The sequence below is a fragment of the Dasypus novemcinctus genome, chromosome 2 (genome assembly GCF_030445035.2).
Source record: "Dasypus novemcinctus isolate mDasNov1 chromosome 2, mDasNov1.1.hap2, whole genome shotgun sequence".
Classification (NCBI taxonomy): domain Eukaryota; kingdom Metazoa; phylum Chordata; class Mammalia; order Cingulata; family Dasypodidae; genus Dasypus; species Dasypus novemcinctus.
Genome location: NC_080674.1, coordinates 40,082,753 through 40,109,682, shown reverse-complemented (window position 1 = coordinate 40,109,682; position 26,930 = coordinate 40,082,753). Strand labels below are relative to the sequence as shown.

The following is a 26,930-nucleotide window of genomic DNA, read 5'->3' as shown; positions in this document are numbered from 1 at the left end:
CAATTTAAGGAAAATTTTCAAAAGGTGCATTACTGGATTACATCTAATAATGGAGGAGAAAAATGCCCAAAAGGACATTATTGGTACAAATGAAAAACTGGAATAATGGTTGTATGCTTTATATCAATATCAAAGTTCTTGAACTTAGTAAGTGTACTCAATGTACCTATATAAAAGATTATCGTTGTTTAGGAAATATACAGGGAAGTATTCAGTGTTAAAGGAGTGTGATACACACAACCTACTTTCAAAGTTTAGAAAACAGGCAGAACGATATAAAAAATGTGGCAAAATGCTAAAAGCTGGTAAATCTAGGTATCTGGGTAAGGATACACTGGGGTTCTCAGTATTGTTTTGCAACTTTCCTGAAAGTTTGAAATTATTTCAAATTTAAAAGTATATATATAAAAAATAAAGAATGAAAAAGTTAGTACTCAGAAGTCATAGGATGTTAAAATTTTTTTGTGGGCGGCAAAGCAAATCTATATTAAAAGATTAATTTCTTAAAAAACTGTACATATATCAAGTAGGTATTCATTATCTTAATATCTGCACTAAGTCTTTGTGGAGATGGGATTCATTAACTTTTATTATAGAATAAGCAGGGCTTCAGGGTATTAGAGTGATGACTATTTCTTCATAAACAAGAGCAGGTTCTCTCAGAGTTAATATCTGCTAACTTCTTGACTCCCTATCACTGACCTATTTTTAGTAGATAAGAGAACCCCTACCCAACTTGTTGACCTTGGCTGTCTTAAGATAACAGCATGGAGAGAGAAAACCTCTAGCAAGCTTTAACAAATTTAGTTTTTATGAAAATATTTTTACTTATTGCATATCTTTAAATCAATATTTATATCAGTATTACATCAATGCTAAAGATTAAAAAAAAAGAATATGGAAGTTAGTTTTATGTGATGTGAATATACTCAAGCCCCACCCCCACCCCCATTTTCTTCATTAACAAGGAGACCCTGGTCATGTCATTTAACCAATCTGTGCTTATTTAATCATCTCTGGGAACAATGGAGAAATAACTGAGTTTGTTTTAAGGATTAAATAAGATAAATGTGCCTGCAGGATTTTTTGGAGTAATGCTTCCATGATTTGTTAAGCTGCCTTTTGCCTGTTATTTTTAAATTGAAATAAAGTTTTTCTTAAAAAAAAGAGAATATTTTTGGCATTTAATCTACTCACTGAAGTATATTTTAACAGAAGGTATTTTGAAATGTTAAAAGTTTTACAAAAGGTTGTATTGATTTTTTCCCCCAATAAAAAGGAAAAACCAAGATACAGTAAAAAGATTCAAAGGTTAATCTTGAGCCAATCTTGTAACAACCATAGAGGTAAAGGTGAAATTAAACAGATATGAATATAAGTCTCCTTTGAATCTTAACAAAAACTAGGTATTTGAGAGGGTGAAGAAGTTATTACAAAGTTCAGGGAACATAAGGTTGAAATTTAAGTAGCACCTGAGCCATAGTCTATTGGTGGGAGCCTAAAAGATGAGTACAAAATTTATCTGCATACAGGAGCCTTTCAGAATAATGGAGGCAACAGAGTCTCCATTCATTCAACAGGTATTTAACATATACTTATTATATAGTAGGTACTGTGATAAGTACTATGGATATAGATATATATCCCCATAGCAATTAAATAAAATGTAACATGCCACACAAAAGACAAAAATAAATGATCTCAGGAGAGATCAATCTATACCCCTATCATACATTCAAAATTTATTATTTTAAAGCATAACCAAGGAACTTTAAACTAACTTAGTGAATATTTTGCATATGGAAATCAGATGTAATATTAAAAGATGTAATTTTATGGTCTTTCCTTAAAGGAAAATCTAGAACAAAGTCTGGCCTTGGGAATCAACTACAAAAGTATCTTGGTAATAGCCTAATTCCTTTACTTAGAAAAACACCAACATTTCATGTATGTGACTTTCTGTGAATCTCCAAAGATAACCCCAAATAATGTGCCCTACAAAGGGTAAGACATAAATGTACTTCTTACACAGAAAATAAATTAAAAGCCATGATTATATAACTCTGCTATTGCTAACTTAGTAGCAGAGGCCTAAAATAAAACCTAAATTAGTACACTATTAAAAAAAAATAGTTATGAACCCAAAGACATAAATAAAGCCAGAAGACACTGCAGCTATCACATACATATCACTTACAGGCAGACACCTAGACCTCCTACTTACTCACCATCATATGACCATCTCCAGTATACACAATTGTGTTAGAAGTATACAACATGGAATGGCACTAAAAAGACATTCACAAGCAAAGAAAGTACATGGGAAAAAGCCATGGGAAATAAAACAGCCATTACTAGAGTAGGAACTATATTCATTCTTTGACGTTCTTTAAGAATTTATATAAGACTCTGTTGGAAGAAAGTTTAGAAAGCAAAGCTAGCATAAACTGATAGAAGGTGGGAAGAGGGGAAAGATGTTCTGGAACAAGGGAACAAAAGGGTACCACCTTCCATTTGAATCTTCTAAAATTGTGTAACCATACTTTTTAGTTTAAGTGACACCTAACTTCCACGATAATTTTTCGAGAAACAGTTTCTCTAAAAGAAAACAATCCTTGTTGCTAGCCTCCACGTTCTATGCCAACATAAATAAGTAATTCTGAAAAGACATTCAAGTTAAATTATATAGTCTAATTTAACTGAAGTCTTAATTTTTTGTAGGTTTGATTGCCACAACATAAAACCCGAAAGCTTCACTTTTTAAAAAGTACAAAAATAGTGATTCAAAAGGTAACATTTTTTCATTTTTCAATTTTTAAAAGAGTCAATAAATTAACAGTGGAAAAAAATGAATCCTTGACCAAGACCAAGCAATAATAAAAACAGATTACTTATTATATGGCACTTCTGTTAATGAAGAATTCACAATAACAAATAGTAATAATGTATTTTCAAAGAGATTTTTTGATAGATAAGCTATAATAGAATTTTACAAAAATAATACTGCAGTGCTATAGAAAGGAACTTTCTGTGATGATGCAAATGTTTTCCACTTGCAGAGACCATTCTGGTAGCCACTAGATACATGTCGTTACCGAGGAAATGAAATTTTAATTTAATTTAAATAAATTTCAACTTAAATGGCCAAAAGAGGCTAGCAGCAATAGTGCTGGACAGCACAGCTCTAGAGTTTCATATCCTTGTTTACAAGTAAGTATAAATTTAAGTTCTTAATGAACCCATTTCAATGAAAACTTGAGAACTTTTAGCTTTATTACCTTCTCAATCAATTTATATGCATAGGCTAAACAGGTTTTGCCACACAGCATTATACCAAATATATCTACTTGAAATATCTAGTAAACAGAGGACTCCAACATTATATTTTCTATACAACTGTTTATATTTTCAGCACGTAAGATTAATTTATTTCCTAGAAATCATCTTACTCAAGTAAAGAGAGAATTTAATTCAGAAAGATACAAATATAACAATAAAAAACCCCAAAGAAACCTATAATTATTCCAATTTAAAAGGTAAATACCATTCCCTATTACCTTTCCATAGAAAGGGCAGAACTATACATGTGCAATATTTTAAATTAAGCACCTTCTCCACAAAAAGCAAAATAACTTTTTATATAACTTCTTAAACTATACAAACAATTCATCAATAATTAACTCAGAGATAGGTCAGTAAAAAAATATATAGTAGCATAAGTCACTTAATATCCTTAGAAGAATTTGTTTCTGTATAGCTTGAATTAGATGTTAGAAATCAAACGTGTCTAGTGGAGTATCTCTACAGTGAAAATAGCTGTTTAAAGAGTTGTTAAATACATCTATTCTATCACTCACTTGACCAACAAGCAGTTTTCATAAATATCTGCTATATCTAAACAGCAAAAGAACTCACCTCTGTGTAACCAAACAGCAGTAAATATCATGACTACCTACTGAGTAGTACAAGTAGGAGCGGGAGCAAAAGAACATTAATTGCTAACTTTTTATCTTTATTACTGAAAACACTTCCCTGTTGTTTTATAAAAATGTTATATTTTCATGTAGTAGCTAATTTTTGTAAATGCCCATTATTTTTATCCTTAGTAACTTACAATTTATGAGTTTACTTGGAATACATGTGACATCACTAGAAGTATTCTTACCTTTGTTTGACTTTGACGGTTTATTCTTGATGCTAGGTTTAAGGGAACTTCTTGACTTATCCTCTCTATCTTTAATAAGTTTTTGAACATCATCCAATGACAGTTTTTGTAGGACAACTACAGGTTTAGCCCCTTTATTTAGATCTTCAACTAATCCCATTTTTTCTACTTTGTCTTTCTGCTCTCCTTTCATTTCCATTTTCTTTGTCTCCTGAGTAACATTGCCATCTTTATCCCTCTTGATTTTTGGAATGACAAAATTTTTCAATGCACCAGACCTGACCCCCAACAAATAACTTGGAAATTCTGCCTTATTGTCAGGGTGTACTTTATTGCTGTCTATTTTACTCTTGTTACCCTCTGTCCTTTTGTCATCTTTACTATTTGGTGATTTAAAACCAGGTTTATCAAGTCTTGATTTATTAGAATCTCCTTGCTTAATACGAGGACTGTCGGGCCTTGATTTTTGTTCCCCAGAAGCTGGTCTTTCTCGTGAGTCTCCTGATTCATGTCTATGTTTTCTTTCAAGTTTATCAGTTTTTGAACCATCAGATTTAATGCCATGTTCGTTTCTACTAGAGGATCTCAACGTTTCTGGTCTTCGCATCCTAGATTGATCCCCCCGATGTCGCTCTGATTCACTCCTGTCATCTGATTTTTGTTTACTATCATGGTCACGTCTTAGTGACTCAGAAATAGATCGTCCATCAGGTCTCTGCTTTAAGGCTTCAGCTCGTTCTGATTTTACCCGAGGTGAATCAGATTTAATATCCTGTTTATGTTTAGACACTTCAGGTTTTTTCTCTGTTGATGGCTTTCCAGAATCTCTTCTATTTTCATGCCTGTGTTTTGGTGTTTCAGGCCGGCCTTCATTTTTTTGCTTTGGAGTTTCAGGTCGACTCTCACCTTTCTGCTTTGGAGTTTCAGGCCGTCCATCACCTTTCTGTTTTGGAGTTTCAGGATGTCCATCACTCTTTTGCTTTGGAGTTTCAGGCCGGTTTTCACCCTTCTGTTTTGGGGTTTCAGGTCTTGACTTTGTTGTTTCTGACTTGCCATTATTTTGTTTGTTGTCATTTGGTTTTGTGTCAGCCAGTCTATTTTCAGTCTGTTTAGGCTCGGCTACGGTGCTCTCATTCTGTTTGGAGTCAGTCGTTCTGCTCTCATTCTGTTTAGTTTCTTCTGTTTGTATCTCAATTTTAGTTTCTAACTTACTTTCGCTTGATTTTGTCTCTAACAATCTGTTTTCATTTGGTTTAGATTCAGCCAATCTACTTTCATTTTGTTTCATTTCACTCTTTGAAAGCTCAGGATCAGACTTTTTTTTGGGTGTCTCAGGATGGTTTTCTGGTGTAGATTTAAGATTTCCAATAATATCTTCCTGAAGAACAGAAATAGGTGCATCATTACATTGTTTGTTTTCTTCAGGCTTTTTAACAGTGTCTGAATCCTGAGTAATAGAAGCCTGAGAGTCCGCTCTTCCTGCCTGATGAAGATCAATGCTAACCATTAATGCTGGCCTTGACCCATTTCCTGTAGAACCCGTCTCCTGAGAAGCTGGTCTATTACCTCCTGTAGCACCCCCAGCCTCCTGTGGGTAAGAATCTTGTTTTCTTTTTTTCAAAGGCTTATCTGAAATTTAAAGATAAATATTCAACATCAGTAACAGACATATTCTTATCTTATTAAAAACTTTATGGACTTTGATTACTTTGTCATAATGGTTTTTTAAATGATGTGAATACAAATGTAAATATGCATATATAAAACAGCATGAATGACATAATACTTTTAAATCAAAGTTGGAAGAAATATTCATGCTTGTTGGACGTCACAAAAAGCAGTGACTATAGTAAAAAGATTTAACAGCATACTTTTTGAGTCTACAAATAAGCCCAAGAATATGAAAAAAAAAAGAACTTATATTAAACACAAACATATTATTTATGTTCACATATGTTAAGGACAAATCAGATTCTTTATATAAAAATAAGGCAACCAGTTATAAATATTATAATCTCATTTAATTTTAACTGTTAAACAAAAACTACCAAGAGTCCCAAATCTGCAGCATACCAAATATGAAATGTAAACTTTTACTACATGTAATAATGGTTTGTAAAGAATGAAATGGGAAAGAAAACAGAACTCATTCTACTGGGAAAAAAGAAAGATAAATGAGGATAAGAAAAAAAGAAGAATTTAATAATCTGTCATTAAACTTTGAGCCAGGATTCAAATTCCTCAAGATGTGGACAGTACAAAAGTAATTTTAAAGCTAACATACAATAAAAATTTAGATGTAAACTTGGAAAACGGAAGTAACATGTCATTGGTACAAATGAGAAACATATGACTTTTTACACAAAGGTCTCAGAAAGAAATAATTTCAAGTACTCTGAAATTTAAAAATAAACACAAACACAAACATGCAAGTCCATACCACAAAAAAATGTCAAGGTACTTTAACAGCCTATGTACTTCTGTGCATGATTCCACTTTTGACTCAAGAGCCTACTAGGTCATTTTCTATAAATTGGATCTCCAAACAGTTCTTAGGAATAGTTACATTATAGCACTGTGAGATTTTACCTGCTTTTATTTACTTGCCAAATTGCTTAGCTATGTTTAAAAAGTCAGTTTTAATCATTCAACACAAGGAAACTTCTGGATTCTCTTAAAATATTCTTTAATGTGCTATATCACTCAGGGAAAACAGTATTACAAGGTTAATAGTCAAAATGACAACTTCCGGGAAAAAAAACCCCCACAAATACTACCCTCTGTGTTAGGGAACCAAGCTGAATTAAAAAAAGATAAATGTAATGCTTCTTTCTTTTATACACTTAAATTCCAAAGTTCCATCATTTTGTTCTTAAATTGAGAAGTAGCAGTTTATTCTAACTTAAAATGTAATTAAGGGAAGTGGACTTGGCCCAGTGGTTAGGGCGTCCGTCTACCACATGGGAGGTCCGCGTTTCAAACCCCGGGTCTCCTTGACCCGTGTGGAGCTGGCCCATGCACAGTGCTGATGCGTGCAAGGAGTGCTGTGCCACGCAGAGGTGTCCCCGCATAGGGGAGCCCCATGTGCAAGGAGAGCCTCCCGTAAGGAGAGCCATCCAGCGCGAAAGAAAGTTCAGCTTGCTCAGGAATGGTGCCGCAACATGGAGAGCTGACACAACAAGATGACACACCAAAAAGAAACACAGATTCCCACACCCCTGACAAGAACAGAAGCGGACAAAGAAGAACACACAGCAAATAGACACAGAGAACAGACAACTGGAGGGGGAAGGGGAGAGAAAAAAAAAAAAACCAATCAAACGTTACTAAAATTTTACTTCGAATATTTGCTAGTAATTTTTTGTGAAACTAAGTCATTCTGCTTCTTCAGTTATCCAAAAATCAAATTTATCACTATACATTCTCCATTTGCAAAACAAACACATAATAATAATTATTATTATATTATCATTACACTCAAATTAGACTATTTCCTCTGGTTAAAACTAGCCTGGTAAGAACTTCCATGACTCTTTCTACATCAATCCTAGTGAAAAAGCACTGAGAATACTAAATACTAAAATTCATGTTTACAGAATTCCCTTTTTGTATTTCTGCCAGATAAAATGATCTTTACATTCAAAATGTCTTGCCATAGGGCACACCAGGATACTTACTGTCTCATAAATAGGATGCTTCATTGTCCTAAATTATCCCTAAATAAAGGTTATCTTCATGACAAGTATCAAGAAATTTAGTACAATCTAAGATGTCAGTATTTTTTTTATGACTTTTGTGAAAGTCATTAAAATGGTAACAAGCATACTTAAAGACATAAATCTCAGGAAACTGATGATTTTTCTTAAGATATATATGGTTCATACTTTTATTAATATGAGCAATCTGTTTTCAGAAAACCATTAAAATATCTAACAAGGCAGATTTTAAAGAATTTATAAGATCATTAAACTCATTTTCAATTTATCTTTCATGACTAAAATGGAAATTTAGTAAATAATTTCAAAGAAATTATCATGCTCAATTTAGTTTTGTTAAAATATGGATGCTATGATTATTTATAATATAGAAATACATGAAAGCACTTATATTGTATGTAACAATAAGATTGGGAATGGTCTTATAATTTTTCTGATTATATATAGAATACTGCTAAAATACAATGCTTTAATTTTTCAACTACTGAAAAGTACACCTCTTCTATAAAACCCCAAAAAAATTCCATTACTGTTGCAAGAATTTTTGGATTCTTGTTAAGAGCATGTTCCAAATTCACTTGGTCTGATTCAGTTTCACCATGTACTTACTCCTGTAAAGTGCCTTGAATCTGTACAGGTCACTTTTATCTATTCACTTTTGTTATTAGACCTCATTACATCATAATTAACCTGTACCTAATGACATAAAGTTATCTCTCTGAAGAATAATTTCTCTATTTGGGACACTTCAGCACTGGGAGCCATAAGATTCGCTATCAGAATGGCTATATTCCTGAAGGAAGCACACAAAAAGGTATCACAACCTTAAAACCAACAACACACATTAACCAGAGTCTGTTATTTTAAAAATAAAAGCCAGCTTTTAAAAACTTCTGAACTCGATTAAGAAATAAACTATATCATTTACAGGCATATCTCATTTTATTGCACTTTGCAGGTAATGTGTTTTTTACAAATTGAAGATTTACGGTAGTCCTGTGTCAGGCAAGACTATCAGTGCCATTTTTCCAACAGCATGTGCTCATTTCATACACTGTGTCATATTTTAATTAAGGTATGTACATTGTTTTTAAAGAGACAATGGTATTACACACTTAATAGACTACAGTATGGTGTAACATAATTTTTATATGCATGGGAAAACCAAGAAATTTGTAACTTGCTTTATTGCCGTGGTGTGGAACTGAACTCGTGATATCTCTGAGATATGCCTGTACTTAAATCTACTACAATTGGAAGTGAAAATAGTTATTATAAAGCAGAAAGCATAATAATTAGCAGATGTAGTAGCCAATTATGAAAAGTGAAAAAAATTGCACCCCTAAACCACAGTAGAGGCTAAGCGACTACTAGTCCTATTCCTGTTTCAAATATCAGTCTTTTATTCCAAATGACAAGAGGTAATAATTTACTTCTTAGAAGAGTTACAGTGCAAGAATATCATAACATCATAAAAATATCAGTGAAGTGAAGCCATTCCTTACACTTGCTAACATGGAAGGTGGACCTTGGAAAAAGTTGAATTAGGTATGACAAACAAAGGAACTCCCTCACTGACTAAAGAAAGTATGAATTTTCAGCATGTGAAAGAAATAATATTTATAAGTCGTCATCCCAGAAGCAAAAATAAAGTCTTTTAAAATTAATTTATAAAACTACATGTGAAAAAGAGCTTACAGACTGAGAAAAAGATTCTTTGGGAATATTATAGAATATTAGGTTCAGAGTTACCCTATTAGTGCACATACAGAACTGTCCAAAGAAGAGACAATAGTCCAAAGGGACATAATATTTTACAGCAAGAAAAGTGTTTTCTATGTGTGGAACAGAGAAAAATTAGGTTCTAATACAGCCTAGGTAAAATATTTCTGAAAGACTATTCCTTTTTTTAGATTGTACAATGACCAAAAAACCATGTTTGTTGAACTTTGTATTTGTTTACAAGGCACAATTTTTTGGTTCATTGTAGGAAATATTGAATATATTGGCAATCATGAATAAATTTTCTAAGGACCTAATTTAGCATTTGACAAATAAGGTTCTGAATCTACAAAGAATGTAGGACTCTATAGCAAAGCTTTCAGTAAAACCATGTAGACTAGACCAATAGTTTTATTTGCTCCTTAGCATCAGCAATACAATAGTTATAAAAAGTTCTTAGTGATAAATGTTAGAATACATTAAAAGCCAACTTTACAATTTAGTTGTAAAAAGTAAAAAATAAAAATATAAAGAGGTTAACTAGTGATAAAGTCATTTCAAAAAGTATTTCATCTCTCAAGGGCTGACTACAAAACCACCATTTATAGAAAATTTCCCTTTTATTTATCACCTCACCGGCAACCTTGGAGCACAATACAAATCTTTAATCTTTCAACAATCTCTAGATAACTGCTAGATAGGTAGCTACCCCACCACACAAAGCAGAAACTGAACACAAAATGATATGGTTCAAATAAAAATTGGTGTTCAGTGGCAGCTAAAGTCCAAAGGTTTTCAAATAAATCCATGAAATAACAGGAACATGACTTTCAGAAAAGATGTCAGAAATGACAACATGAGGCCAGCAAAATCAGCATAAACAATTTGGTAAAACATATATATTAACTCATTTAAATAGAACTAAAAATCAGATAATACCAATGAACACTTTTGCCTACTCTGATCCTTAACAGCAACAGGTAATGCTTTTCCACCAACATTTACCAACTGTTTTGAATTTTTCAATTATCTTTGCTATAGTCACAATTCACAAATCACAAAGAAAACTCTGATAACTGAAACTAAAATATACGTTGCAAATTACTTTAAGAACAGTATGTTTGTTCATTTTGTTTTATTCTTCCAAAGAAAAAAGTTAATAGTCTAAAATAAATTTGCTAATATGTAGTTAGACTTATTTACTTTACTACCCTTATTTTCATTCTGTTTATAAAGGTAAAATCTTCAGTTTCAATAAAAACAAAGTTCAAGAAAATTTAAATAAAAAGCTTACTATTTGTTTTATCCCAATCAACAACTAAAAAATAATTAAAAATTATTCTCTTTTTTAAGAACACAAATGTCCAGAACACAGACTCAAATGTCATGCAGAAGTTCAGTTCTCAAAGTAACTTTTTCTTCGTCATAATTTTATACGTTATACGAATCCTTAATATACTTCTTAGCATAAGAACCCAATTATATAGCAATAATCCTGTCACTAATGAAGACCACACACACAAAAAAGAGTTCAACCCACCATTAAGAAGTTTTTGTTTCATAATTACCAAGAAAGAACATAAGAATTGTAAACCAATCTAGACTATTTAATCATGCAATTAAATCTTTAAAGTATGCTTTGAGTTGAATGATGAAATGTGTATATGCATTTGTAAAGACATCAAATTCATAAATTTTACTAATTTCAATCACTAATTCATCAGTCTCTCGAAAATTTCAAGAGATTTTTGTATACAGAGTATCAAAAAATCAAGTTAATAGGGACTTATTTTTATTTGATTATAAAAGCATGAAAAAGTCCATAAAGTCATAGATGAGGTATGTCTTGAACTCCATTCTATTACACTAGTTGGATAAAAGGAAACACATCACTGTAATCACCATCAAAAATAGCTGTCTGATTCCTAATGTTTGCTATTTAATATTAACTTAAAACTCTTTCTATAATTTGTTTACTAAAAAAAAATTATACATTAAGATAGGATTACTAAGCAAGTGAAAAATCTAACTGCATAATCATACACAAACTAATTCTTAAATTTACTGCTTCAAAGTAATTCTACAGCAGTTAACCTTGTTTTGTCATAAAAAAAAGTTGAAGATGCATAGCTAATTAACATAATGTCAGGAAATGTAATTTAAAAATTAAGAATTTAGCTTCTGAGGTATGGACATAAGAAATAGAAATATACTTGAGAAGAGGCATTGGGAATTATAAGAATATATAAGAATATGTGAATAAAAAGTGTAACTTTAAATTTTGATATTATAATTATATACTTGCCCAGAAGGAATAAGTGGTAATAATGAGATAGTTTACCTTTATCCTGAACTTCTTTTGAAAAGCGCTCCCTTTCAATAGCTGATTCTCTTTCTATTCGCTCAATTTCAGCCAATGCATCCAATTCCACTTCATCATAGATAGGTCCCTGTTGTGATACCTGTTGCTGATTATGTACCACAGAAGTCTGGGGTTGTTTTGTAGCAACTGAAGTGTTCTGTTGTAAAACAGGCACTTGATTTGCTGGAAGGAATGCTGTTTGTTCTTGCTGCGACAAACACTGAGCAGCATTTAGTGGGCGGTTTACATCCTGTGGAGTAACGGGTGTTTTTGACGTCTGTCCTGGGTACTGCACATTAAAAGGAATATCATTTTCTGAAACATTGCTATTTTCCATACCAGAAAGCATATCCTCTTGCTGGTCCATGTCTGAAGACCTTACACGAGAAAGTCTTAATGTAAGTTTAGTCGAGTCCTTGGATGGAGAACTAATGATATCATACATTGCAGCTTTCTCACTCTGATCTTTTTCATCCTTGCCTAATTTCATCTTCTTTTGTTTCTTCTGCTTTCTTTCTGGGGAATCTAACAATATGTCTGGTGGAACATCTCGAGGTGATGAACAGGGTAGAGACTGAGATTGTAGAATTAAAGGTGGTCTTGATCCTAGAAAAAAAAAATTCGACAGGCGTGAACAGCTGTGCTGTTTTCATATTTTCTTATAGTATGGAAGAAATACTAAATGAATGGCAATATAGTGATGCCTCAAGGAATATTAAGAAATTATCTAATCAAAGTTCTTATTTTTATAAGATTAAAGGAAGGCCGGAGATTTGGGACTCACAGACTCTTAGCTTAAATGTTCTAAGTTAAGAACCCATGTATAACACATATTCCATCTTCCATACCAGTATATGTATATTTTTGTGCCCATAAAGCTTTATAAAGGACAAGAATAAACTGTTCGTGGAAGATGCAATACAAATCATGTCTATTCTTCTACTGATTATCCATATCTACTTGGAAAACTGATATATCCTAATATGTAAAATAAGAATAAGTCTTTTGTCAAATTACACAGAAATTACAAATTAATCCTAGAGACTACAATCACATGAGTATTACTGGTATGAAAAAGAAAGTGGGAAAATTTATAATTACTAGAGTCTCTCATTCATAAACTGAGTATGGTAAAGGAGTGATTAAAAAAACACAAAACGGAAATCCAAAAAATCTCCTAGATAAAACTTTAGATGGATATTCCCCATCTTATACCCATCAAAGCAAACATATTTTATAAGGAATTTAGTGTTTGCAATAGAAACAAGTCTTTAATACATTTAAAAGTAAAATGTTTAAATATACTGACCAATTTTGGACTTTTTAAATAAAACATAATTATTGAATAACACAGGATTACAATTCCTGATAAAAGTTAAAGTTATTCCTATAATTCTCATGTCTAAAAATAACTTTTTCACATAGAAATGGGAATTATTTTTATACCTTATGCTGTCTTCTTTCTCCCTCTACTCAACATCATTTACAATACTTTCTTCAACTTTGCTAATCCTTCTTTTATAAGAAAAATATGCAAGCCCAGCAAATTTAAATGCTAAATAAAATATCCTGAGCCCAGATCCCATTAAATTATTTAATGTCATATGACAAAGTATTAAAAATAAGTTAATCGAATGAAAAAATTCTACTTAATAAGCTGTTAAATGAGGAAAAATAACTGATATGTATGAGAAAGGTATAATTTTACCTGAGTTATGAACACAAATATATTTCTAGTGATGAATACAAATATACTTCTTTTCATTAGACTATTTAGAAAATATTTAAAAACCCTTTGGAAATTGTAAAAATGGGTCAAGAATGAAAGTACTTCATAGAAAGAACTTAGATATATCTTAATTTTTTTCCCCATAAGCATAAAGCGTAGAGGCTGGATAAGAGAAGTTTTATTTTTTAGAACACCAATTCATAAAAATGTCCAAATATATGAAACAGATAAAATGAGAATTTTATAAACTGATTTTTCCATGATATATACATCTATAATTTCAGTTAACAATCCTATTAAAAATGTTATACCTAAAATACAACTTTTTCAAGAACATTATTGAATAAAGCGTGACAAAGATGCAACTGGAATATTTCACTGTAAATATCAGTTTGAAGTTGTATCAATCAATAAATTGTTTTCAGATTGAGCTTTCAAGACATTAAAAGGAAATGACTAACATTTTTGGATCATTTACTTTGTGTTACAGCTTGTGTAAGGTGCTGTGCATTTCAGGTATTTAATTTTTATAACATTCTTGGAGAGTATTATATCTACTTTGCAGAAAAGGAAAGTGGAGTTTACAGAGGTTAAGAAATTTGCCCATGGTTATGGAGTTAGCAAACTTGAAAAACTTAAACCTAGATTTGCCTAACTCATAGTAATAATATACCATACTGCCTTTCTCATTAGTTTCTGTAGCAAATTATATATACTTTAGAAAAACTTCAAATTCCAACAATTCATTCAAGAGCCAAATAAAGTGAATGAAAACACATTTACTCTTCAAATCTAGTTGGGAAATATCTTCATAAATGCACAGTCATCAGAAGCCTGTATTTCTAGGTAAAATTATCCATTTGTCCATTTGTCCATCCATCCATCCTTGAGAGTTAAAAGAAAAATAGGTTGCTTAAATGATCAACCATCTATAGCCTGTTTGGTTTCTGGAAATCTGATTAACATTGCACCCTGGCAGTATTTTAGGGATGTCACTAAGTTTTGATGCCTAACCTACAAAAAGAGTTACTCTGGAAGCTTTTCTCTCTTTCAGAAGCTGGGTTATCTTTACCCCAGAAAATTCACAGAATTACAGAATTAGAATGGCTCAACTTTCACCTCATGAAAAATGTCCCTGATCAAAATGTTGGAACATATCCTGTGAAAAAAATATTTTTACTCTAAGAGGAAGTCTAGTCCATGTTTTAGATCATTATAATTAGAAATTCTCATGGATAAAGAAAATATATTAGCAGTAATATTAAATTAATTATGAAATAATTTCTTAAAAGTAGAGCATAATATTCTCTTCTAATAAACCCTGATAATGAAAATTATCTGACTGCATATTTAAGCTCAAAACTGGACGTCTGTTCAGTTTAGTCAATATGTTCTAGGCAGGGGACCATTCAATGCTCTTTGGGAATTCAAAGATAAACAAAACAAAGCTTATGTCTATAAGATTGTATACGATAAGGTATCAGAAAAAAATATAAACTAATGGTTTGAGGAGATTAGGGGAGAAACCATGGAAAGATCAAGCACTTAATTTACACTCTGAAAGACAGATAGGATTTTAATAAGCAGAGATGAAAACAGATGTGAGAGATTTAGGAAGGTAATATGGAAAAGGCTAGAAGTGATAACTAAGAGGTAAGAGAAAATGACGTCTAAATTTTAAGTCAAGATGACTCAGAAATAGGATTATGAGAGATAGGAATAAGAGAAAGAACAGTAAGAACAATTTTGAATTGCTCAAATTCAATGTGAAATACCAGCTAGATATCTAGGCAGTTTTGCCTGGAAATGAAGTGTTCCAGTTTTGGAGACAAGACTGGAGCTGAAGATATTGACTTGGGAGTGTTGTTCATAAAAGTAACTAATGGTGTCATCAAACTGAATAAAATAGCTAAGGAAGAAAATAAGATGGGAGATAAAAAGCCTAAGAAGTGAAGTGGATTTGGCTCAACTGATAAGAGCATCCACCTACCACATGGGAGGTCCAGGGTTCAAACCTAGGGCCTCCTGACCTGTATGGTAAGCTGGCCCACGCGAAGTGCTGATGCGCGCAAGGAGTGCCGTGCCACGCAGGCATGTCCCCCACAAAGGGAAGCCCCACGCGCAAGGAGTGCATCCCATAAGGAAAGCTGCCCCACATGAGAAAAGTGCAGGCTGCCCAGGAGTGGCACTGCACACATGAAGAACTGACGCCGCAAGATGACACAACAAAAAGAAACAAAGATTCCCAGTGCTGCTGACAAGAATATAAGCGGACAGAGAAGAAACACAGTGAATGGACAGAGAGCAGACAATTGGGGGGGGGGGGGTGAGGAAAGGGGTGAGAAATTAAAAAGAAAAAAGGTCTAAGAAATCTTGAGAAATGAGAGAGCAGGGATAGGAGGTGTAATTAAGAAAAAAAAAGAGGCTCGGGATTGAAACAGAAAGCTCCCGAGTCTGGCCGGCCGTCAATGAACCATTTTTCCTTCTCAAGGTCGTTCCTGGGTCCTGGCCTCTCTGTGCGCAAATAGTTGAACCTCTCTCAAATTCTGTGGCATTTTTGGTGACTCCGCCGGGACGGCGGATGAAGGCCAGAGATGGTGGCATTTTGCTGCCCCTTCCGGATCCCTGGGGAACCAGGAGGACTCGGGTGAACCCCAAATCTGGGTGCCCCTGGATTAAATTTGGTCCAGGGAAGATGTGGGCTCCACAGGAATCTTCCCGACAAAGATCGAGGGCAATGGAAGGTCTGAACAGAAAGATTCTGGGAACGAAGAAGAACTCCGAACATGGAAGAAGAGTGAACATCTTATTAACCATATAAAAACTTCATCCAACTTTGTGCAGAGTGCCAGATCCATCTTCCTCCAGTTAAAATAAATTAAGAGTTTTACACCTTATTAGGCAATGACTACAGCCCAGGCAATGACTACAGCCCATGGCCAGCAGGAGGCAGTTGCAGAGAGGGGATCATCTCCCTTCAGCACCCCTTTTAAATTAAAGGTGTAAACTCTTCAAGGGTAAATAGGGCTAATAGATGGATCTGGAACCTGACTGGAAATCCACGTGAGCGCGGATGGCCGCAGAGTGACTGCAGGAGGCCCCCGCCCCAGGATTCTGCTGTCCAGAATGAAAACTTCTAAACTTTTAAAAACAGTCCTGGATGCTACACTAAAGATTGATAAATAATCAACCAAAACGGCAAACAGCCATCCACCTCATGGTTCCAGCAGTAGTTACGTCAAAGCTTAGCAAGTTAAACTTTGGCAAAGGGGGAAAATGATGTGGGCTCTGGGTGGGAGGCTCTTTGTCTCTTCAGAGATTTAACCTAAGCTCTCTGACTTGTGGGTGTGGCGGTGAGAGGCTGCGGTCCTGCCCTTGGTAGCGATGGCAGGGACTCTGGTCCCGGGAAATGGTTTGGCAATGCAAGGTCTATGGGCTTTGGGTATATGGGGGAAATGCAAACCAAGTGTGCTGGAAGGCTTATCTGGAGTGTTTGAAGTCCATGCTAGAGGCTTGCCTGGGATGTGAAGGATATATGCTAATTGGAGCCTGTTGAGAGCTGGAACAAAGGGACAATTTGGCCTTTCCTCTCTGTATAAAGAGGGATTCAAACTCTTGTTTGGGGCTCAGGATTGAAACAGAAGGCTCCTGAGTCCGGCCGGCCGTCAATGAACCATTTTTCCTTCTCAAAGAAAAAAAAAAAAAAAGAATAAAAGAAAAAAAAAGAGGCGGCGGACTTGGCCCAGTGGTTAAGGCGTCCGTCTACCACATGGGAGGTCTGCGGTTCAAACCCCGGGCCTCCTTGACCCGTGTGCAGCTGGCCCATGCGCAGTGCTGATGCGCACAAGGAGTGCCCTGCCACGCAGGGGTGTCCCCCGCGTAGGGGAGCCCCACGCGCAAGGAGTGCGCCCCGTAAGGAGAGCCAGCCAGCGCGAAAGAAAGTGCAGCCTGCCCAGGAATGGTGCTGCACTCACGGAGAGCTGACACAACAAGATGACGCAACCAAAAGAAACACAGATTCCCGTGCCGCTGACAACAACAGAAGCAGACAAAGAAAATGCAGCAAAAAGACACAGAGAACAGACAACCAGGGTGGAAGGGGAGGGGAGAGAAAAAGATAAAATAAATAAAAATATTTTTAAAAAAAGGAAAAGAAAAGAAATAGCAATTAAAGAAGTAGGAGGAAAACAAGTGAGGTAGATATGAAATAAGTATTTTGGGAAGCGGACTTGGCCCAGTGGTTAGGGCATCCGTCTACCACATGGGAGGTCCCCAGTTCAAACCCCAGGCCTCCCTGACCCATGTGGAGTTGGCCCATGCACAGTACTGATGTGTGCAAGGAGTGCTGTGCCACGCCGGGGTGTCCCCCATGTAGGGGAGCCCCACGCGCAAGGAGTGCGCCCCCTAAGGAGAGTCGCCTAGCACGAAAAGAAAGTGCAGCCTGCCTAAGAATGGCACTGCCCACACGGAGAGCTGACACAAGATGACGCAACAAAAAGAAACACAGATTCCCGTGCTGCTGACAACAGAAGTGGACAAAGACGACAATGCAGCAAATAGACACAGAGAACAGACAACCGGGGCGGGGGGTGGGGGGAAAGGGGAGAGAAATAAATCTTTAAAAAAAAAAAAAAAAAAAAAAAAAAGAAATAAGTATTTTTTTGAGGGTGGGGGAACCTGATCAATAATTTCCAAATGATTCAAAGAGGTTAAAAAGGTCATGATTTGAAAAGTCCATTGCATTTATCAATGAGAATAATACTAGACATATGTGACAATACTATTAATAGTTCAGAGAGATTGAAAGAGAGTGGGAGATGAATGAATTAATCTACAGACAGATTTAAACCCCATGACCCAGACCCTGCTTTTAAGCATAGGTTTATTTATTGTTCTGTACAATAAATAAAAACAGTAGATAATAACTTTTTGGAATCTAGTTAAAGACACTTTAGTTCTTTACTCAACTTGAAAAATGAAATGCTGAAGGAAATTTTAGTTACAGTAATACCTTTAGGAGTTCCATCACTTCCAGCAGGGGAGCATACTGGTTGCGGAGACCTTAAGGGAAAAGATGCAGCATTCCTCATTGTTGAAGAGTCGCCATCCTAAGATTAGATTTTAAAATTTGTATGTTTAATGATAGGAGAGGCTTTACAGAAATCTTAAAGAGAACCAATAAAAGACATAAATTACTGACAGGTAAAGTGTTGGTATTCAAAAGCATAATTCTTCTGCACTTTCCTGTTTTCTTCTTGGTATATCTTAGGAGAATTGAAATTGTATCCAAAAGAATCAACAGCCTAAGCATGGCAATGAATAAGAAAATTGGTGTTACTAGTATGCTCCATTTTTGTTTGCTATTTTCCACAAGAGGAGCTGTGAACACCCTACTAGGATGTAAATGTCTCTAGGCAGAGTTCATTGTCATCTCTGTTATCCCTTAGGGCTAAGATAATTCTTATTTCTTTTATACAGATACATATAGCTTACATGAAAATACCATCAAATCAATAAAAAGACAAATTTCCAGTATGTTTAATATTATAATAACATCAAAGCAAATTAAATTTCACGGGAAAAAAAAAGCTTTATAGGTCTTAAAGGGAAAAATTTCCAGATATTATTAAATAAAGGTTCATCATTTAAAAAAATATTTTGGGTGAGCAGTTGTTAATAACTTAAATTGAAATTATATTTCATTAAGAACCTAAATCTTCATCAGGGATCTGCAAACTTTTTTTGTAAGGGGACAGACAGTAAATATTTTAGACTTCATGGGCCACATACAGACTTTGTGCCACATCGCTCTTTGTCATTGTAATTTTACAATTTTAAAAAAATGTAAAATCCATTCTTAGCTCCGTCAGGCCACTAACCATAGTTTATCAACTTGTACTCTAGACTAAGCAATTTGGGCACAAGAACCGTCTTGCTCATAGATTCTTAGTACCTAGCATAATCCTAGACATATGGCAGATACCCTTTAAACAGTTGTGGAAGTGAAATACCAAGTTATTAAGACGATTTTATTACCTTAAGGATAACTAATATATTACATACGTCATTATTTAGCCTGTGCACCATGTGTAGGTAGTCGTCACTTGAGCCATGTCTAGGATTATCAGCATGATGATTAGCTGAATTGCCAGACAACGGACCAGAAACTTTATTATCATGTATATTTCTCAAACCACCTGCAACAATAGGACTTGATACTGACGCTGAAATTAAAAAGAAAAGAAAAGTTTTATAAAACTTCAAGAGAATGATAGGCTTATAAGAAATAGAGTATAGAGAAATTATAAATAATAACAAATACTCATTTACTGACTATACAATTTTATTTTCACATTGTGCCATATGTCAATCAGATCTATTTTTGAAAAGTAAAATATTATAGATATGGTTGAAATGCCCCATTAGCCTGTGTGTTCCTCTCCCTCATTCTCTTTCCCCTTACTCCCTAGATAACTACTATATTGAGTTTGGAGTTCATCTACCTATGTATATATTTATGCCCTTGCTATATAAAACTGAACACATTCCTAAATAATATATAGCACTATTTTGCATATTTTAATTTCATATAAATGGTATATATATCCTTCTATGAATTTTCTTATTTTGTTGAGGTTTACCTATTTTTATATACGTAGTTTTAAATTAATTTATTTTAAACATTACATAGAATTCTACTGTAAAATGTACACAATTTATGCATTCTTAGGTTGGACATTTAAATTGCTTAAAATTGTTTGCTATTGTAAACAATGCTGCAATGTATATTCTTTGTATATGATTCTTGCACAAATGTGTAAAAGCTCTAGGGTACAATACCTAGGAATAAAATGGATGTATATGCCCATTTTAGACTTTACTAAATATTATCAAGTAGCTTTCTAATTACTTATGTTCATTTTTATTCCACTTAGTAGAATATGAGAGCCCCTACGGCTCTATATGCTTGCCAACAATTTTTGTCAATCTGAGGATGGGAAATGTGTATGATTTCCATTTTAATTTGCATTTGCTTGATTACTAACGAAGCCAGGCATTTTTTCACATGTATGGGCTATTCTGATTCCCTTGTGTAGGTAGTCTGTGTACATCCTCTGCATATTTTCTACTGATCTTTGTTTTTGTCTTAATTTGTGGGAGTTCTTCATGTAGTTCTGTAAGGAATTATTTGTTTAAATTAAAAAGCCAAAAAAATAAGTAAAAACCAACACAAAGTGTGAGAAACTGGATTATACTATATTTTGAAAAGGGAAAAAACATTTATGAAAGACCTATTTGGGACAATTGGTAAAAACTGAATGTAGACAGGATACTGATGATATTATAGAACTGTTCTTAAAAATTTTAGGGATGAATTATTTATATTTTATCATCATATGGGAGAATCTCATTCCTTAGAAGATGTATTTAAGGGTAAAGTGTTGTGATGCCTGTTTGTGAAGGGTTTCATTGTGCTATTCTTTCAACTTTTCAATATGGTTACAATTTTTAAATATAAAGTTGAGAAAAATATTTTAAATGCTACCATTCTCATACTCTAATTCCACAGATATTTGCCTTATTTTTGGATGTTTTTCTGTCCCAATGATCTATTCATTTCTTCCTTGTGAGACTAAATTTTCTTATTTAGAGTAATTTGAAATATTCTAAGCCATTAGTAACTTTTTTAGTTCTTCAAGTATCTGAGAATTTCCAAAAAATGACTCATTACTGAACAGGTTCTCACAAGTATATTTCTTTTTATTTTGTGATCATAATTTATTTTTTTGAAGAAGCTGAATTTATTTTGCTAAAAGACATCAACACAGTATTTAGAGTGAAAACTAGTATTTAAAGTATACTAACAGTTTACAAATATCAAGTCTACAGGAGATAAGCACATTCATTACTCACACCAAATTCAGTATTTTTTTAGGTGTCTTTTCCAAATATGTGATTTGTCTGCAAAGTTTCTCCCTGAGTTAGTGTGTGAAGTGGCCTCAACTGGATATTTCATTATTTAGCTTCCGAAAACCAGAAGTTGGCTGTATTGCTGGATAACTGAGTTAAACATCATCCATGTGCACTAAAAACAGTACTACACCTAGGAACTAAAGATTGAGAGCCAGTATTCAAAATATGCTTTTATTATGTGGGAGAAAACCACAGATGTTTGTTATATTATCTTTAATTGTACTTTACTGCCTAAAATTTTTTTTTCCAAAAAAGTATAAATAAATGTATAATAATGAATCAACTATTCAGTAGTTATGAAGTATATTTCAAGGCAATATAACCTTAAAAAGACATTCTTTATCAACATTTGACTTCATTTGAGAACTAGTTACCTAAACCCAGAAATTTTTATATCTAAAATTTATTTTCCTATGCTACTACTGTATCAACTTCATATATCATCAACTTTTCACACTATATATACTGTCAATAAAATATACTTCCTTCTTTGACTTAATTCTACTTTAAGAAGAAAGCCCAATTAAAAGAATAGTTCTTAATTTCTTTTAATAACGTACTCAAAAGTTCATTATTAACTTTCGCCTGCTCCTTTCGCCTCTCAAATGACAAATGCCCAATGATAAATGTAACATGTTTTTAAATGTTTAAGCCATATCTTAAAAAAAATAGTTGATTCACAAATAAGCATGAAGTGTTTGAGTTTGTGTTTAAAAATTATAAAAAAGGAAAAAATGAATTTGCTTGGAATTATGGTTAATTAAATGATATCATATTTCCAGTAAAGTAACAACTTTCTTACCTTGCTGCATCTGTGGATGTGATGTATAACTTGAAGGATGGGAATATGGCATGTATCCTGCAGGGCTTTGTGGGGCATATGGACTAGGCACTGGGCTATTTTGTTGTGGCATAAATCTGTTCCCAGAGCTTGTCTGTGGTGGCACAAACCGGCTAAAATATAAAACCCAAATAAAGACTATCAGTAAATGAAATTCCTTAAAATTTCATTGTCAAAAAAACTTCAAATACTAATTTATATAACACAAAATCTACACAAACAGAACAATTTTGTAAAACAGATAATATTATAGGAATCATTCACAATTCATAGTCTAAGAGTTTAAAAAAAAGCAGTTTGTGAAAACTGATGCCATCCATTTACTTTATCTGCATAAAAGACCAATTGTTTAAGGTATATAAAGCCATGCTCCCTAAAATAAATTCTACTCTACTAATTTTCTTATTTATCTCAAACAAATCAATTATTTTCTCACATTCTTTCGACTCTATGAAATTCAATTACTAAAATGGTAGCTACTTCAATGCACATAATAGAATATTTCCATATACAATATTTGAAGGTAAATATCATATGGGTTTCTATTTAGGAGTAAGTATTTAGATTATTTGATTACATTTAACTCATTATGACATAAATGTATACACTGCTAATTTATGAGCATATGCACTCATGAGCATATTTACCACAGGACACAATACTAAAGAAATCATATACATTACCTGGAGGGGCTATGTGAGATAGTGGTTTGTTGATAATTGGAAGATGCAGGACTACTGTGCATGGAATTCTGAGAAAGTTTATACTGAGACATCATCATTCCTATGCAAAACACAAAAATGTTAAACATGTTACTTTTTTCTAACAGTAGAGTATACTTTAAATGATTTAAATCAATCTTTCACAAACATTCAAAAGTTCTTTTCTTTCATTTTTTGACTGTTTTCATTTTGAAGAGTAAAATACAGTAGCTACAAATCTGTAAATAGCAAATATGATCACTTTTACAAAAACACCCTTTAGCCACATAACTAAAGCAGAACCAAAGAGACTTAATTTAAAAAAAATTTTACTCACTTAATGTTCTATCCTTTAGACAAAGAACTTAAAAAATATTTATAAGTCACCTTGTCTAACCTCTGACCAACTGTTATACTTCTTTTTACAAGAGGCCTATGGATGGTTTTTCTATTATATGAAGTAACTTCACTACAAGAACATCTCCTGTGCTTGGGATATCAATTTCAAAAAGCTATTTGTTTCACTGTGGCTCAGCCTTAGAAACTTTTTTGAAGGTACTTTATTTGGGAGTACCCAAATTTGAGTTCTTGCAATTTCCACCCAAAATTCCTAATCCTGTCTCTTGAAGTAAAAACAAAATGTTCTTACTCTTTCTTCTATAATAATTCTTTATGACATAATAGGGACTCAGTGAATTGCTAATTAATGAATGAAAATGCAAGGATAGCTTTCAGGTTCTCACTTATCTCTTTTCAAGATAGATTTTGTTCCTTCAATTGTTATGCAAAGTGGATCTTATTATATAGGAGATACTGAAAAATTCAGTTAGATATTTTTGAACCAGAGTTCAAATCTATAATTAACCTTGAATTGTCTCATGATTTTTAAAGGTAATCTCTTCTTAGAGATTCAAGCATCAAATTATATTCCAAATTTTATTTTTTGCTGTTGATATGAAAAGTGCCTTCTACCGGAAATGTCAAACAGAAGCTACATTTTCATTTCTCTGTATTACTACAGAAGAGATTCCTGCTCTAAAGGTAGGAGATGAATAAAACAAAGGCTTCAAATCACCACGAAGTTTGCTACCAATTGTGCATTAATCTTATGTATTAATCTAAATTCAAATACGAGTTCTTTTTCCAACTCAAATTCCATACTAAATCATATGTTCCATAAGCTTAATAATTTACTTAATATAATTACTGTTAACTGGATTTTTTTTTTGGAGAGGTAGGACAACACTTGAGAAAGGAGGTAAAAATTTTTTGTTCCTGTACAGTCATCACTGGGACAAGTTGGAATTACTAGTTCAAAAGCAATGGCTTTATAAACAAAATGGATAAGTGAAATTTATCAGTCCTTTCTGATTATCTCTCAGTGTTCCAAAGATCTATGATTGAGGTGATTTGCATATTGACTTTTCTTCGTGTGTAATGACTCCTATTTATAAAGTAATATTGTTTATATTAAAAAAAAACTGAAAACTTGAAAACAAGACTCCTCTTTAAAAGTCACACATCACCAGAAAAATGCTTTGAAAAATCATGATATCCAATAAATAAATTTTTAAATATTAATTTACATTTTCACATAGACTATGTAGGAGAAAAACATTTTTGTCTAAAAAATAAATATAGTAGTATGAAACACAAAATAGGTGACCAACAGGTGAATAAATACTTTAATAGCCTTTATTCAATGTTATATTTACTCATATTCTCCTAGACATAATATTCCCATTACTCTTTCTTCCAATTTCTCTCACCAAATTTTCTTTCATCCCAACAGTCTTCCACAGAGCATACATAATTCTAGTTTTCATTTCACCACTCCTTTTTTTCCTTCTACTGCAACCTAGCTTATTAGCAGTTTCAGTGAAGACATAGTTCTGCCCTGAAAACTTGCCTTAAACTTGCTGGAAAAAAAAAATTGGGTTGGGCAAAGGTATTCCCATGTAGTCACATGGAAAATGGATAGTAACTATGCAACAGATTTGAAAACACAACGAGGAGTGGACATAGCTCAAGCTGTTGAGGACCCACCTCCCACATGGGAGTTCAGTTTCTGGTGCCTCCTGAAAAAAATAAACAACAAATAAAAAAAAATGAAAAAACCAACTCAGTGAAGCCAGTGTGGCTCAGTGGTTGAGATCCAGCTTCTATGAGGTCCTGGGTTCAATCCCTGGTCCCTAGTACCTAAAAACAAAACAAAACAAAACCCCCACACATACACAACCAACACATAAATACACAAAATCAACAAAGCAACACTATTAAAACATACATACACAAGAGAACTAGGAAATGGGAATGGGGAGCTTCATGGAGGTGTTGCCAATAAAAGAAACCAGTATCTGTCTGGCAATATTCTACGACATAGTTAATTAATCAAGTTAGACCTTCCTGATTTGCTCAAATTAGTCGCTCCTTGACTATTTTGATCTGGAGAACCAACCAGACATTTGGACTTGTCAGATTCAGTAAGCTTCATAACCAGAAAAATACTCCTTTACTACTTCATCTGTGTTGGGTTATCATCTGATTTTCTTTAATAATAATAATTCTTATAAACCATTTTTTCTGTTGTTAACATGATAGGTATGTTAAATGAATTACTAGGTAAGCACGAACACAATCACAATCAAGACTAAAATTAAAAGCTATATAGTTATTTATCCATGTGCTGCATGTTTAAAAGTTTTACAAACATTTTTCCTACTTGATTCATGAAAAGACTTTTCAATTCTATGCTTTTTCTAAATTAAATTTTTTCCCCTAAAACTATGAATAAAGTAAAAATTTTGAAATATCCAACAAATATACTTTTAACTTTGTCTAATTCACAAGGGAATTTAGTTATATGCTAAGTTCCAAGAATATGAACTTCCATTTACTTTCCTTGTTGTTTTGGTTTGATCCGAAGTATCAACACAGCATTCCCAGATCATATTATAGATGATATGGCAGTTCATTAAAAGAGACACTTGAGTATAATTACATGTAAGGCAAGTTATGGTATAGGACTCATTATGAAAACTATACCAGAAGATTCAATTATTAAAGACTCACCACTTTGTACATATCTGTTCTGCATACTTTTCTCCCTGAAAACATTAGGACTCCTTGCCAAAACAGCCTGCAGCAAGACTGGTATGTCGCCTTCTGGATCATCACTGCCAAGGTTATCTTTCAATTCTCTGGCATTGAAAAAAAGTGAAAAATTAAAACTGTGATTAATTTATTAAAAATTCCCTGTCTAAATAAGTTAGATTTCACTGCTGAAATCAGGAAAGGCCGAGATGGAAAATCAAGAAGACTTCTGGCATGAAAATAAATCACACTGGTTCAACAGTGGATTTTCAATGATGTTATCTCTGTAAGAAAAGAATTATCAAAAATGATAGAGGAGTTCATCTATCTATATTAAAGAGCCCGCTATAAAATAAACCCTAACAGTATGTGGCCATTACTGTTACCCTCTTTAATACTAGAAGAAAACTGTTGAATAAGTATGTAGAGTTATAAGAAGTGACATAATATTTATACTGTAGAATTTTTGGACGGGCAAAATAATAGTATTCCACTTCTTTCTGGGTTTTAATCAATCATTTTTCAGATCCTGCATCAGAAAATTCACATTTAGTATTTCACCTTAGAGTCATCAGCTTTAAAAATGGCCCCAAAATATGTATTGCATCTAATGGCAGAAGCATCTTC

The 26,930-nt window shown here is 33.4% G+C and overlaps 1 protein-coding gene across 4 annotated transcripts in view; it reads right to left on the bottom strand.

Moving 5' to 3' along the window:
• Positions 1–26,930, bottom strand: part of NIPBL (NIPBL cohesin loading factor) — a 203,709-nt gene that overhangs the window by 82,092 nt on the left and 94,687 nt on the right. For all 4 annotated transcript variants that reach the window (XM_058307903.2, XM_058307893.2, XM_058307907.2 and 1 more), the window contains exons 4-10: positions 26,283–26,410; positions 23,193–23,292; positions 22,471–22,622; positions 19,758–19,918; positions 18,706–18,802; positions 11,945–12,571; positions 4,166–5,794 (exon numbers count right to left, since the gene is read on the bottom strand). In XM_058307903.2, coding sequence (XP_058163886.1) covers positions 4,166–5,794; positions 11,945–12,571; positions 18,706–18,802; positions 19,758–19,918; positions 22,471–22,622; positions 23,193–23,292; positions 26,283–26,410 — 2,894 coding nt within the window. The remainder of the gene's footprint in view (positions 1–4,165; positions 5,795–11,944; positions 12,572–18,705; positions 18,803–19,757; positions 19,919–22,470; positions 22,623–23,192; positions 23,293–26,282; positions 26,411–26,930) is intronic.